This window comes from Pelophylax lessonae (genome assembly GCF_965119305.1).
Source record: "Pelophylax lessonae genome assembly, chromosome: 7".
Lineage (NCBI taxonomy): Eukaryota > Metazoa > Chordata > Amphibia > Anura > Ranidae > Pelophylax > Pelophylax lessonae.
Window position 1 is genome coordinate 149,605,926 of NC_138774.1, and position 14,814 is coordinate 149,620,739.

At 43.4% G+C, this 14,814-nt stretch overlaps 1 protein-coding gene across 1 annotated transcript in view; it reads left to right on the forward strand.

Moving 5' to 3' along the window:
* Window positions 1-14,814, forward strand: part of AMOT (angiomotin) — an 81,754-nt gene that overhangs the window by 20,105 nt on the left and 46,835 nt on the right. The window contains exons 2-3 of the mRNA XM_082264276.1: window positions 8,520-8,952; window positions 12,203-12,347. Of these exons, the coding sequence (XP_082120402.1) occupies window positions 8,520-8,952; window positions 12,203-12,347 (578 nt within the window). The remainder of the gene's footprint in view (window positions 1-8,519; window positions 8,953-12,202; window positions 12,348-14,814) is intronic.

Consider the following 14,814-nt stretch of genomic DNA (forward strand, 5'->3'; position numbering starts at 1 on the left):
CCTCGTGGAGGGCTGGGAACGCCGGAAGGCGTACACAGGGGGCGGAGCCACGCCTTCTGCCCGGGAAAAAGCAAACAGCTCCTTCCAGTCTGTGTAAGACAGACGCTGGCTGCAGTTTGTTGGAAACTGCACTGCATCGGTTGGTGAGCCTTGGGGGTCCCTCTCTCTCTCTCTCTGGGATCGAGAAGCAGGTACTCTGAGGGGCGCTATTGCGCTAGGGGGAGACACACAAAAAAAAAAAAAAAAAAAAGTTTTTTGTTTATTGCTGGCAAAAGTGTCCTGTATTAACATGGACCCTGCCACTCATGTATCTCCTCCGGATCCCCTCGAGGGGTCTGCGGGATCCTCCAGCACCCCATTGACAGTTGAATCTTTGTCAGCCATTATGGAAACTTTTGTGTCCCGGGTGGAAGTGGCTTGTCAGGGACAGGGCGCAAGAAAGCGACCCCCGCCTAACCCCTTATTATCTGAGACCTCGGATTCAGACTCTGAGCCTATTTCTGCAGTTGCAGGTACTTCATCTGGTATTGGTGTCTCGGGTCCTGTCTCTTCAGACAGTGAGGAGGATGTTTCGGCATCCGCCATAGCCCGAGAGGAAGCGTTGGTAAACGCACTCATTGTATCTGTTCAAGAGACTTTAAGGTTACAGGGTATTCCATCAGAAATAGCTGAAACTGAGATCCCTTTTGGGACTAAAAAGCGCATCAAAGTGGCAAAGGTTTTTCCATTGCCCAAATGTTTTGGCAATCCAATCGATGAAGAATGGCGTCTGCCAAAACGCACTTTTAATATTTCCAAACGCATTGACAGGCGTTATCCGTTTGAGGAAACCCTTATTAAGAAATGGACAGAACCACCTGTGGTGGATTCACCAATCGCTAGATTGAATAAAGCCACGGTTATTCCTTTAGAAGACGCTCCGTCTTTTAAAGATCCAGTGGATCGCAAGATAGAAGCTATGTCTCGCACCATGTTTTCCTTGATTGGATCAGCTTTCAGGCCAATAATTGCTATTGGTTTGGTTTCGCAGGCTGTAACTGAATGGACCAAGTGGTTACGCCGGGACTTGGATGAAGTCCCTCAGGCGGTATCAGATTTGTTGGAACAAATGATACAGGGGTTACAGTTTGTATGTGATGCGGCGTTAGACGCCACTCCATTAATGGCGCGAGCATCAGTCTCAGCAGTGGTTCTCAGGCGTACACTGTGGCTAAAAGGTTGGATAGCCGACCAAGGTTCCAAAAAAGCATTGGCTAATATCCCCTTTTCAGGAGAACGTCTATTTGGAGCCAACTTAGATGAGATCATTAAGGATCTCACCGGTGGAAAAAGCACCTTTTTACCGCAAAATTTTAAAGGTAGAGGAACTCGTCAAAGACGAGGGCCTTCTTTTTCTGCTCACAAGAGGTTTTTTCGTCCAGCGGGTGAAAAAACTAAGTCCTCCAAGGTTCCTACAGGAGGCGTCAGGGGTCGTTGGTCGGGCAAGCAAAAGCCCGCCCCCTCCAGACCTGAAGATAAACCATCCAAAGCCTGAAGGTGCGCCCCCACCCATAACTGGGGTGGGGGGACGTCTTCGCCGGTTCCCGGATCCATGGCTTTCCAGAATCCCGGACAAATGGGTTTGCGAAGTCATAAAGTCAGGGTACAAGATCGAGTTTCGATCTCTCCCACCGGCGCGATTCTTCCCTTCCAATATCCGACTATCTCCGGATCGTCTAGAAGATCTGCGGAGAGCAGTCACAGATCTACTACAACAAGGAGTGGTAGTCCACGTTCCTTGGACAGAACGGTTTCAAGGGTTTTATTCAAACCTGTTTACAATACCCAGGAAAGAGGGCAAAGTGCGTCCAATTCTGGACTTAAGAGCACTCAATTCTTTCGTCAACATAAGAAGATTCAGAATGGAGTCCATTCGCACGGTAGCAGCCTTCCTGCATCCAGGGGATGTCTTAGCGTCCATAGACATCAAGGACGCCTATCTTCACATTCCCATTTTCGCAGGACATCAGCGTTTTCTACGCCTTTCCGTAGAGGAGAACCACTATCAGTTTGTGGCGTTACCTTTCGGTCTCGCCACGGCTCCGCGGGTCTTCACAAAAGTGTTGGCCCCTATGTTGGCACTTCTGCGCCAAAGAGGTATATCGATTCTAGGTTACCTAGACGATCTTCTGCTTCATGCAGAGTCTCCTCAGACCTTGCTACAAAACATAGAAATTACTATGATTTCTTTACAGGAATTCGGGTGGCTGGTGAACCAGCAAAAGTCTTTTCTGGTTCCCACCCAGAGGCTCGAATATCTGGGTCTAATTCTAGACACAGTCAGGACAAGAGTGTTTCTTCCGGTAGGGAAACTTCGAAAGATTCAATCAGCAGTCCAGTTGTTACTGTCCAACAGCTGGTCTTCCCTTCGGACTTGCATGAGGGTTCTGGGGTTGATGGTGGCTTCATTCGAAGCAGTCCCATTTGCCCAGTCCCATACCCGAATTCTTCAGCAAGAGATTCTCCTCAGATGGAATCGGAATCCGGAATCCCTGGACAATCAGATACGATTGAGCAAACAGACCAGAGAGTCTCTGGTTTGGTGGCTTCGGTCTCCAATGCTCAGCCAGGGAAAGTCATTTCTGCCAATATATTGGATGATAGTGACCACGGATGCCAGTCTATCCGGATGGGGAGGAATTCTCGGTCAATTATCTGCCCAGGGACTTTGGTCCCCGGAAGAATCCAGATTACCGATAAATGTATTGGAACTGAGAGCGATCAGACTTTGTCTGATTCACTGGACCGAGCAGCTCCAGGGCAGCCCGGTTCGGATCCAGTCGGACAATGCCACGGCCGTGGCTTATGTCAATCACCAGGGGGGCACCAAGAGTGTCCGAGCGGCCAAAGAAGTGGCTTGCATTCTTCGCTGGGCGGAACGATTTGTTCCAGCAATCTCTGCGGTGTTCATTCCGGGGGTGGAGAATTGGCAGGCAGATTATCTCAGCCGTCAGACCCTGGATCAGGGGGAATGGTCCCTCCATCCAGACGTTTTCCACCAGTTGTGCCTTCGGTGGGGCACCCCGGATGTGGATCTGTTGGCATCACGATTCAACAGGAAAGTTCAGAGATTCGTGGCTCGCTCCGCGATCCTCTAGCAGAAACCGCAGACGCACTGATCGCCCTGTGGGGGCAATACCAGCTAATATATGCCTTCCCTCCTCTCGCGTTACTGCCAAGACTTCTTCGCAGGGTAGAGGAGGAAGGAATCCCAGTAATCCTGGTAGCTCCGGACTGGCCTCGTCGAGCTTGGTATGCCGACATGGTCAGACTGGTGGCGGACGTCCCGTGGAGACTTCCTCTCAGAGAGGATCTACTGTCTCAGGGACCGATCTTCCATCCTGCTTTACGATCGCTGGCTTTAACGGCCTGGCTATTGAGACCCAGGTGCTGAAGGACAAGGGATTGTCAGCTTCAGTTATTCCTACTCTAGTTGAAGCTAGGAAAGCGACTTCCAGAAAGATTTATCATCGCACATGGAAGTCCTACATTGCATGGTGTGAACCTTTGGGGTTCCGTCCTCGGTCTTATTCGATTAGTCGAATATTAGCTTTTCTGCAACAGGGGGTTGAGCAGAAACTGGCCTTGAGTACTATCAAGGGTCAGGTCTCAGCATTAGCCATCTTCTTTCAGAAGCCTTTGGCTACTCATTCCTTGGTGCGGAATTTCATCCAGGGGGTGCGACATCTGGCTCCGCCAGTGCACGCGCCGTTACCCCCCTGGGATCTTAATTTAGTGTTGTCGGTTCTTCAGAAACCTCCCTTTGAAGATATTAGGGAGATTCCTCTACCCACGTTGTCCCAGAAGGTGGCCTTCTTGGTGGCTATTACTTCTGCACGCAGGGTGTCAGAACTGGCCGCATTATCTTGTCGTTCACCATATCTGGTGGTTCATAGAGATAAGGTGGTTCTTCGTCCGAATCCATCCTTCCTACCAAAAGTAGTTTCAGAATTTCATCTGAATGAAGAAATTGTATTACCTTCCCTGTGTCCTAAGCCCAGTCATCCTCGGGAATTTGCTTTGCACTCCTTGGATGTGGTCCGGGCGATCAGGGTATACTTGAAAACGACAGACTCGTTTCGCAAGACGGATTCACTTTTTGTGATCCCAGATGGACCCAAAAAGGGGTTGCCTGCATCTGCCGCGACCATTTCCAGATGGATCAGACAGACGGTAGTGCAGGCTTATTCTATTAAGGGTCGGGAGCCCCCGTTCCCTGTTAAGGCGCACTCCACTCGGGCACTTAGTGCGTCATGGGCCTTTCGCCATCAGGCGTCAGTGGTCCAGGTGTGCAAGGCGGCTACCTGGTCGTCGGTGCATACCTTCTCTAAACATTATAAAGTTGATGTAATGGCATCGTCTGATGCCTCATTTGGCCGCAAGGTTTTGCAGGCCGCAATTTGAGGAGACCAGTGGTCTACCTCGAGGGTTTTTTCCGTTGGAAAATTTTTCTTTAGTCTCATTCTTTGTTTATAATGAGCCTTTAAAACTTCTAGTTTGGCACCGGTTGGGCCTACTAGATTGGATTTGATTTAGTCAATCCCACCCCTCATTTGTGGCACTGCTTCTGGATGTCCCAGCTCTTGAGAATCAAGAAGACTACGTCTGTCAATGAGCGATAGAGAAAAATGGATTTTTGTAAGAACTTACCGTAAAATCCTTTTTCTCTTAAGCTCATTGACAGACGTAGTACCCGCCCCTCTATCATTGAGTTGGGTTGGGTTAATTTCTCTGTACTGCTTTAAACAGAACTGATTCCCTGTAGCAGAGAGAGGGAGGATATACCCTCAGGGACTGCCCCCTAGGGTGGAGCCAGAACATTTTGTCATTCTGCCTAGTCCTACTCCTGCGGAGACAACATAACCCAGCTCTTGAGAATCAAGAAGACTACGTCTGTCAATGAGCTTAAGAGAAAAGGATTTTACGGTAAGTTCTTACAAAAATCCATTTTTTTTCCCCCAAATAATTTTAAAATAGATAGAAGAGGGGCATACACCAAAAACAGGCAGCGACGTACACCTGTCGCTGCCACCCTGTCACAGTATATGTACTGTGACGGGTTGGCAAGTGGTTAATTTAATTACCAATGGTATTTGTATTATGCAGCATGAGGGGGTTAATGTATTGTCACTGCTGGTCACTGATGCATTAGTGACCGACCAGTGGCAGTTAATTAACCCCTTTGTGCTGCATTAGTGCAACCAGTATCAGTGTTAATTAATACTGATACTGGTTGCACTAATGCAACACAAAGGGGTTAATTAACTGCCACTGGTCGGTCACTAATGCATCAGTGACCAGCAGTGACAATACATTAACCCCCTCAGGCTGCATAATTAATACTAATACCATTGGTAAGCTGCCTCAGCTCCCCCCCCCCCCACCCCCCCCCCTGCCTCAGCGTCCCTCTCGTCAGTACACAATCCCCCCCCCCCCCCCCCCCCGCCTCAGCGTCCTCTCCTACTCACTGAGCTCCTCCGGTGTCCTTCATTCAAAAGACGCGCCTCTGGCCGGCGGCCCGCCTCCCGGTGATGTCACTACTACGATCTGTGCAATTGTGCATGAATGAACTGACACACCGGGCGGGAGGGCGGGCGAGCGGCCGCTAATAACTATAACTATGTGAGTGCTTCACTTCCCTGTCAGAGGAGATAACCCCTTGACAGGGAAGTGAAGCGTTCACATAGTTATAGCTATTAGCGGCCGCTTCCCCAGCTCTTTGTGTCAGTTCATTCATGCACATCGTCCCGCTGACAGGGAAGTTAAGTGAAGTGAAGCGCTCACATAGTTACAGCTATTAGCGGCCGCTCGCCCGCCCTCCCGCCCGGTCTGTTAGTTCATTAATGCAGAGATCTAACGCAGTAGTAGGGACATCACAGGGAGGCGGCCGGCTGGCCAGAGGCGCGTCTTTTCAAACCTGCGCTGCGCCCTCCACCTTCCTCACGGCCATTAATTTTGGCATTTTTAACCCATTTTCGGCCGAAATTTCGGTGCATCCCTAGTGTTAGTGGTCCATGAAGTCTCAAAGGTTGGCGACCACTGCTGCAGACTGAGCCAAATTCTCCATTTGAATCTCAGACACTCCCCCCTTCTCAGACACTGCATCTCACAGTAGGAGGGTTCCAGCAACAAAGACAGTGCTCTCTGTCCAGTAAAGAGTGGGCAAGCAGACACAGGAGAGTGGCAACTCACTCTGAACTCAGGAGCAGTGCTTCACTGTTGTCACCAGATCACAAGAGGCTACATTAGGTGGGCTTCGCTGACACTCAACAGGTATTTGTGGGACTTCAGACCTAAGCCTCAAACACAATGTGCTATGGGGGGCACTCTGAAGAGGATGAGTGACAGTGCTGATGGGGGACCCCAAAAGAGGAGATGAGCACCTCCTGTGCAACACCATTGAAGGTATTAGAAAAAAATATTGCCTTTACAAGCACTTTAATAAGTGTGTGTGTGGATTAGTGCTAAATTGAGAGGCAGGGAAATGAGTCCTTCACTTTCATGATGGCTGATAAATTACAGCTGAGAGTGAAAAGTGTGAGCGATGTGACCTACATTCCAATTAATGACACACACAAACACACACAGATCCACCTTCTTCATGTGGGCAGGAGGCAAGGATGCTGTGACTGGTCCCAGGAAATTTCAACACAGAAAGCATTGAGAGGAAGTCCCAGCAGTCAGGAGATTTTAATTTACTTCTCCTTTTGCGGATAATATGTACACGTCCTGACAAAGTCTCCCGTAACCAACTGGCTTTCTGAAAGTGACACTGCTTGGCCCTGCACTCTGTACACAGAAGATGGTAGATACATGGAGAGAGATGGAGTCTGAAAAGTGATTGCATACTTGTAGTGGATGCCAAGGAGGAAGGACTCGAGCTGAATACCTTGTAACTTGTGAGCGTGGTGTATGGGCTGTGTGCCTGCTTTTCATGTATGTACAGACTTCTATCACTCTTATGCCAGAAATATGGTTTGTAAATCTTCTGACCACCTAAAACTGTTATGGTTTACTTGTACATATATGTGTAGGTAATAAATATGTGTTTGGTGATTGCAGCAGGATTGGGAGTTCTTGTACTGCAACAATAGGAGTGAGATACCACTTCTAGGGGGACAGAGTAAGAAAAAATCCACAACTAAAGCTGACCATACATGCATCAGAATTCAACCAGTTTAGCAGGGACAGACTGAATTTTAATCCATATTATGAGCACTGTGGTTAAACAGAAGTTGATCTACCGATCATCTTGTGTACAACTACTCTGTTGGGTTTTAGCCCCTTGATCAGTCTTGCATGCTCAAGCCTACAGTGCTGATCAGTGTATTCTGATGGCAGGAAAGTCTCCCTGCTTTCAGAGTACAATGATACGGTGGAGAGGACTCCACCATGCAGCTCGCGTGTGTGGATGGGGGAATCGGGTCTTTTTTTTTTTTTTTTTTTTTTTCAACCTGTGTAGAAGGGTGAATTTGATTTAAATCATAATTTTTTAAAGAGCAACTGTTATCTATGTCCCGCAGACACTCTTCCCCTCTGATCTGCTGTTGATTGAATGACAGTCCCACTCACTTTAATGGGATGGCTGGTGATGTGGCGGCAGCAGGTGAGTGGATGCCCACTAACAGCCGCTGCCATGATGGATCTGAAATGACAGTTGCTCTTTAAATGTAAGGATTATTTGTGCTGGTAGTTAAATATTTAATATTTGCAAACCAAATCAAGGTATCCTATTTAGAATAATAAGCTGTCAGGTTAGTAAAACTGATTTCAGAACTGATTCAATCATACAGTTTGTAGTGTACATAGATTTGGAAAACAATGGGATAAAGGAATATATATGAACGGTTTTATCTCATGCAGTGCATGTTAGGTTATCTTGAAGAGCTTGGATTCATTGAGTGAGTTTATCAAAAATGTATGTATTGCAGAATATACAACCTTGTGCTACAGAACTAAGCTCCATTTCATGCTGAATAAACTAAATTATTAATGTATCTTAAATAGAAATCTATCTTTTAGATGTTGTGTGTTTTTTTTTTTTTTTTTTTTTTTTACTCCAAAAGCTTTTTATTAAAATAAATGTAATAAACAAAAAGATCAGATTTAATTAAAAAAATCATTGATTTTTTTTTTTTCCTTTGTATCCACCCTGCTGTATAGTCACCTATGGTCTGCTTAGGTCCTCCTCAAAAGATATATAAAAGTGGTTGGCGATTCAATTCATCTGGCATCTTTTCATGGGCAAAACTTCAGTACACAGTAAAAAATAACTGCAGTATTTGTCTCTTTAATATCTTGTGCATTTTATTAACTGTTGCCTATAATTGAGTACAAAGCATTGTATAGCTTTATTGATATTTCCTGTAACTGGAGACTATCTTTCGATCGTTGATCGTTGACTTTCCAATTCTCCTAAAGTTAAGTATATATTCTAAAGCATTGCATATTATATTTTAATTCTATTCTGTGTACCGCAGGCAAATTCAGGATGTACCACCGTCACTCCCGCAAAGATCGTCCCACTACCACAGTCCCACCTCATCTCTCACATCCCTGGGATCTATGAGCCTGCTACAGTCCCCTCCACCTTCAGGCATGTCTCCGTCTCAACTTCCATCTCCAAGCCATGTGGAATTCTTTTCAGGGCCCCCTCGGCCTCACCAGATGCCTGGACAGTTTCACCATACAGATTTTTATCGCTCGTCGTACGTTGGACAGCAGCAGCAAACGCATATGGACCCTGTACTGACAAGGCCTCCTCCGTTGCCCTCCCCATACGCCCAGATGCAGGGTGACCCATTTGCTATTGTGTCTCGAGCTCAGCAGATGGTTGCTGTACTCTCTGAAGAGAACCGGTCCTTACGCCAGGAGCTGGAAGGGTGCTATGATAAGGTGGCAAGGTTTCAGAAAGTGAGTATTGCTTAGTTCGTTAGTTTCTAACAGGCCTGTCAGTCATGGTGCTAAGTGTCCATCTGAAATGAACCATAGCATTTAGCTACAATTAGTACATGGACAAATACTGAATGGAAAAAAAAGGGGCAACAGTGCATTGCCGGCTATTTTTTGGTCAAAGGTGCAACAGATTTGAGTGACCCATGTTGGTGCATCCCCACATTTGCAGGGGGTTCATTGGGAATATTACACAGATAGCTGGGATAATGGTTCAGCGGCATTGCTTTCCTTCAGACCAAGGATTACATAGCACCCTTTTAATAATTCAGGAGATTGATTATAGAAAATAGATATTTATGCTTTGTAGCACTTATAGACCGCCTCTCCTCTTCAGTGTTGTTTCTCATTTGCAAAATTGAAGTGGCCTTCCAGACATTTGCCCTGATTTTATTCTTTCCAGCCTATATGAACAGACAATAGTAAACTACAAATATATCTAAAAGTCAGGTTTCAGCCACTCCCCTGATTTGTAAAATGTGCTAATATAACTTTGGGACATACAAAATATAGAAGAATTTAGGAGACAGTCTCGCAGGTACTTTAAGGGCCATTGTCAGTGGGCTTATATTTGTCCGATGGGCTTTGCATTCCTATATTAGTTTATGGGAATGCAAAATCCACCTAAACCAGGTCAGAGGAGGTCCACTGCAAGTCAAATGCACCTGCCAATGAATGCTAAATGATCTTTGAAGGGTCTTATGCCCTTGACACAGGCCCTAAGAAGCCTCAATGCATTTTCATCCATGAAGTCAGTAAAGCAGGTTTGAATAAGCGAAGCCCTATCTGTAATGTTATGTGCACATTGGTTAACTGGCTACTGGTTTTATCCCCTTTTTGTTTTTGTATTAGACAGTGTATTATAATCCTTAAACTAGTGCAGTTATCTAGCACTGATGACCATTTGGTCAGTAGTCCTAATCCTAGAAATGTTGGTGCTCACAAACCACTCCTCATCCTCCTTTTACTGTTCCTTTTATACATTATATTGAATTTGCATTCCACAAGAATTTTGATTACTCCTGGTCTTGCAGTAATGTTCTGAAAATTTTTTTTTTTTTTGTGGCGATGCAGCCAAAAAATTTGTCACACCCTCCAAAGGTCACTCACTGTTATATAGAGCACCAGCCAAAACCTTTTGTTTTGAATGTAGCATGAGAGGGTCAAGTGTTTTTTTTTTTTTTTTTTTAATTTTTCTTGTCTGTGTTTTTTTACTTCCTTTCCCAGAGTCACAACATGAAATGAGAGTAAGGTTATATTGCCGCCATATACAGCTGGATTGCTTTGGGCAGCCATTCCAGCACAGTCCCATCAAAAATTCCTCGTGTCCAGTGTGCCCGTTTCACAGCGCAGCAAAGTGCGAAGCAATCCACCACCTCGCACCTTGCTGTTAGCAGTTGAACACAATGAAATGTCTGTGATGTTTAAATAAAGTTCAGTTAAAAAAAGTGAACAGTGAGATGTGCTGAGATTGGCACATCAGCACTTTAATGATCCCGTTGCAACGCACACCAGCTGCTGCAATATATTGTAGTGGCTGGTGTGAATTGACTCTTAACCCCACCTTCAAAAGGTGTCTTTTTTTTGGAGGATATCCCTTCTACTCCTGTGCCAATGAAAACCATGCAATTTTAGATTTTCCCTGAAAATGCTGAGGGGAAATCCCCCAGAGACATACAGTAAAATTCTGGCAGGATTTCTAACCCCTTCTTACCCACTTTCGTATCCAAAAGTGGAAAAATGGCTCTGGCTGTAGATTCACTTTAACTTCACATATCTTTTTGGAACAACCTAACTCCTCGTACACCTGTCCAATTACTAAAGTGTAAATGCATATGGATATTCATTCAAAATGAACCTGTATGAAGCTTGCCACATAGCACAATGGAGGTGCTATTGATATGCATCTATTTGGCTTGGCTCCTCCAATATAAGTTCTGCTATAAAATAAATTCTAGGAAGCTGGATTTGAGATGTGCATGGTAGCTGTATTTCATTAAATGCACAAGTTTACGTTTTTATATTCAACAGGACTCGAGGCTTTAAATGCTTTTTTTTTTTTTAATATATATATCAGAAATTCAGTAAGTTTATATAAAGTGATTCTTTTTTTTTTTTTTTCCATAAGGTTTATTGAGTATAAGTAAAGACAAAGGGGTACAGATACATCGTTGTCGTAAATACGAACTTTCCAAGTTAACAATTCAAAAAAGAAAAGAAGTACAAACGTAGTGATAACAAACATTTTGTAGAGTAAATCTTTTTGCGTTTATGTAGTTTTGAATAGGTAGAATGCCAAAAACTTGTGTGTAAAGGTAGAACTCTGAAAGTGTTGAGGTGGGACATCATTAAATAGGTGGGTATAGACATGAAGCACTTTTGATTTTATCCCATAAAATAAAGAAGGGGGTGGGGACTGGATCCATAGTAAGTTCATCCTGTAGTAAAGTATCATAAGAGATTGATCTACAGTAAATTAGTTCAATTAAGAATATATATATACAGTAAACCCCCCTCCATTGCGGGGGTTACGTTCCGGACCCAGCCGCGAAAAGTGAAATTCCGCGAAATAGAAAAACCCTATTAAAATGCATTGTAGGCATGATTTTTTTACTGTCACTGTACGTGTAAAAGCATTTTAAGGTCTTTAAACACACTTTTAAAACAATAGAGACTCATTTAAACACATAAAAGATACTAAGACAGAGCAAGAGCTATGAAAAACACAAAAATCTTTAATTTTTAATGATTTATATAGTAAAATAACATTACAAAAAAAAAAACGCGAATTACCGGGACCGCAAAAACTGAACCGCGATGTAGCGGGGGATTACTGTATATATAATATAATTGGAAGAGATGGATGCATTGAGGAAGAAAACGAAGATATGGTTCACTTGTTTAGTGTTGAAAGCCAACACATTTTCAGGGATAAATATTTGGGAAAATCTTTGAAGTCTTGTATTACCCCTGGAAAATGGAACTCCAGGCGGCTGTGGTATACATAGAGGATGCTTTCAATGTCTGCAGTTGTTAAAATATTTTGAAGGTATGGTAACATGCAATGTAATGTATGTATCTCTGCATTTTATTGTAATTGTAAATCTAGTTTGTCCTCATTTTGGGCAGGGAGGAAACAGGTGCAGTGTGTCATTAGAGGGAGTGTAGATTTGGCCGTATGCCTCATGACGTTTTCCCTGGCACATTTCAGATGGAGATGGAAATCCAGAGAGTTTCTGAAGCGTATGAAAATCTTGTAAAATCCTCATCCAAGAGAGAGGGTCTGGAGAAAGCCATGAGAACAAAGCTGGAAGGAGAGATCCGCAGAATTCATGACTTTAACAGGGACCTTCGAGGTACATAAACCACAGCTATTCCTGTATATTTGACCATTGCAACCACACAATTTTAATGTAAATACAATTGCAAGAAGTATTTTTTGGAAAGGCTTTTTGTTCTTACTTTTTACATAGCTCAGGGCTAAATCGATGTGCCTTTTACAGTCTCATCTTCTCACCCCTGGTGGGTGGATGTGATGGCACTTGTATACAGGTTGTATATACTACTTTGGTAATAAACCCAGGCTATAATGAACTTGGGGCATGAACCATAGTGTAGCTCATCTTGTGAACAAACTTGGGTCCTTTTTGCTCTGACTTTTACATTGCTGCTTATACATGCCCAGTAGAGGTATGTACTACCCTATTTAGATCATTTTTTTGTTCAGTATTTTCAAACTCCATTTTAACAAAAGTGGTGTCTTTTTGGCAAGTGTCCCACTAAATATACATTTCATTCAAAATGTAATTTGTTTTGTTGAGAAAAGCAGGGCCAGCTTTATACTTTGTGAAGATTTTTTTTTTTTTTTTTTTTTTTTTTTTTTTTTTTAGAATTCCTTGCAAGCTCTTACCCAGCTCAGCTTTTTTTGTTGAAGGTTCTCCATGGATCTCATTCACGTTTTACTTTCTGAGCGCTAAGTGACAGGGTCTGCATACTACAATCACAAGGACCAGTCTTCGTTTTGTAATAATGCAAACTGCTGAAAAGGAGATAATGAAGCAAATGGACAGCAAAGAAAACCCCCAAAATGTAATTTCCTACCTTAGTTACAAGAAACTTTTTTTTATTTTTACATTTTTACCAATATTTTAGAAAATCCGATTAGAAAAGCTAAGTCAATTTTGGTTACCTTTTTGCAAATGAGCTTGCGAAATCATTTTGTTTCCGCGAAAGTAGCATTTTCCTTTTTAAAAGCCTCTCCGTATGCCTGTGTATCTTTCCACACAGACTAATAAAACACATTTTAACAGCCCTCCAAAAGTCATATGTCAGCCTTTTATTTTCCAGTGCAGAAAATGAAAATTAGTGTCTGGCTGTTATGGGTAACACCCAGAAGACCCATGTTCAAAGGGTTGTGTTTTTATTTTTTTTTGTATTCAGATGAAGCACAGGAATTTTCCTAGACAGTTGATTTGTTACAGCAGTGGTAAACCTAAAACTAGTCCTTAAAGTATAACTTGGTTCCAGGTTCTCTCTGGAATGCAGTGCGGGAAACCCAGTTTCTGTGCACACTGGGTGTGAGATCTTCTGTTGTCTTCTGTGTCAATAGATTCCTAACGACACCCCAAAGGCGGATCGCAAATACAGTGCTAAGCAATTTGGTTGCAGTGTGTGTGGTGGTGGTGTTTTTTTTTTTTTTTTTGCAGTCCAGTGCGATTTAATCCCATTCAAATTAATAGCCTGAAAACTGAATGGCACAGGAACGAGCTACTGGTGTGAACCAGCACTACAGTCAAATCTTCTTTTTTTTTTTTTTTCTACTTTTAGTTTTGGGCAGTGGAGAGGGATTCAAATACCTGTTGGGTTTTTATTGCTACCTCTGACCCTATTAGGGAGATGCACCCCCTTTTTATTTGTCCTGTTTATCATTTTCCTGAAAGTAAAAGAATCTCTGAAATTTTGGGATGTCTCCTAAACAGTTCATAGAGGGGACATCTTGGGGACACTAGTTATGGTGACCCGGGGGGCTTCAAGAGATTTCCTTATTTGGAGGGATTTCCTCACATCCTTTTTTGGCTATGGCACTGGAATTGAAGGTAACTCTCCCTAATGGGACACAGATGGCAAAAGAACCTGACAGGGGTTATAACCCTCCCTTTATCCAATAAATTGAAAAATAAAAGTTTTGCTTATAGTTCTACATCAAGACCTACTAATGGTGCATGTTTTGTAGGTGCCTTTGCAGGCGAAAAGCGATTCACCTTTAGTTCGTGGAACACTGCTTACATTTCAGCCCTTGCTGGAGATCATGTGAGACGTGAATGTTGCTGGTTTAACTCTGTTATGATATTAAGGACTATCATTAACTCTGCCCATTTACTCATGGGACCTTTTGTTCACATAGGAAAGTAGTTCAGGTATTCATTAGAATGGTGTAAAGCTGGACATACATGGTCTGAATTTGGAAAGAATTTTCTTTCCAAAATCTTATCTAAAAATTGTTGTTCGAATTTCGCACCATTAGTGGGACGCTGCAAAAGCCGATTTTCGTGCAGTCATCGAATTTGAGTGATCGAGCATGTTTGAAACTTTTTGAAAAATTAATAATTTTCGAATCAATGATGGGAGAATCATGCAAGAAATATAACTGAAAAAGAAATGCACATGAGTGCAGGAAAATAAAATTCTCAGAAAGAAAAGAAGATTCCCAGCCATGAAAATTATTTACTGTAAAAAAAAAAAAATGGGGTGAAATTGAAGGCTTGGTTGGTCAAATTTCGAAATCAATGGTGGCACCATGAAATCACAGAACGCACAAATTTT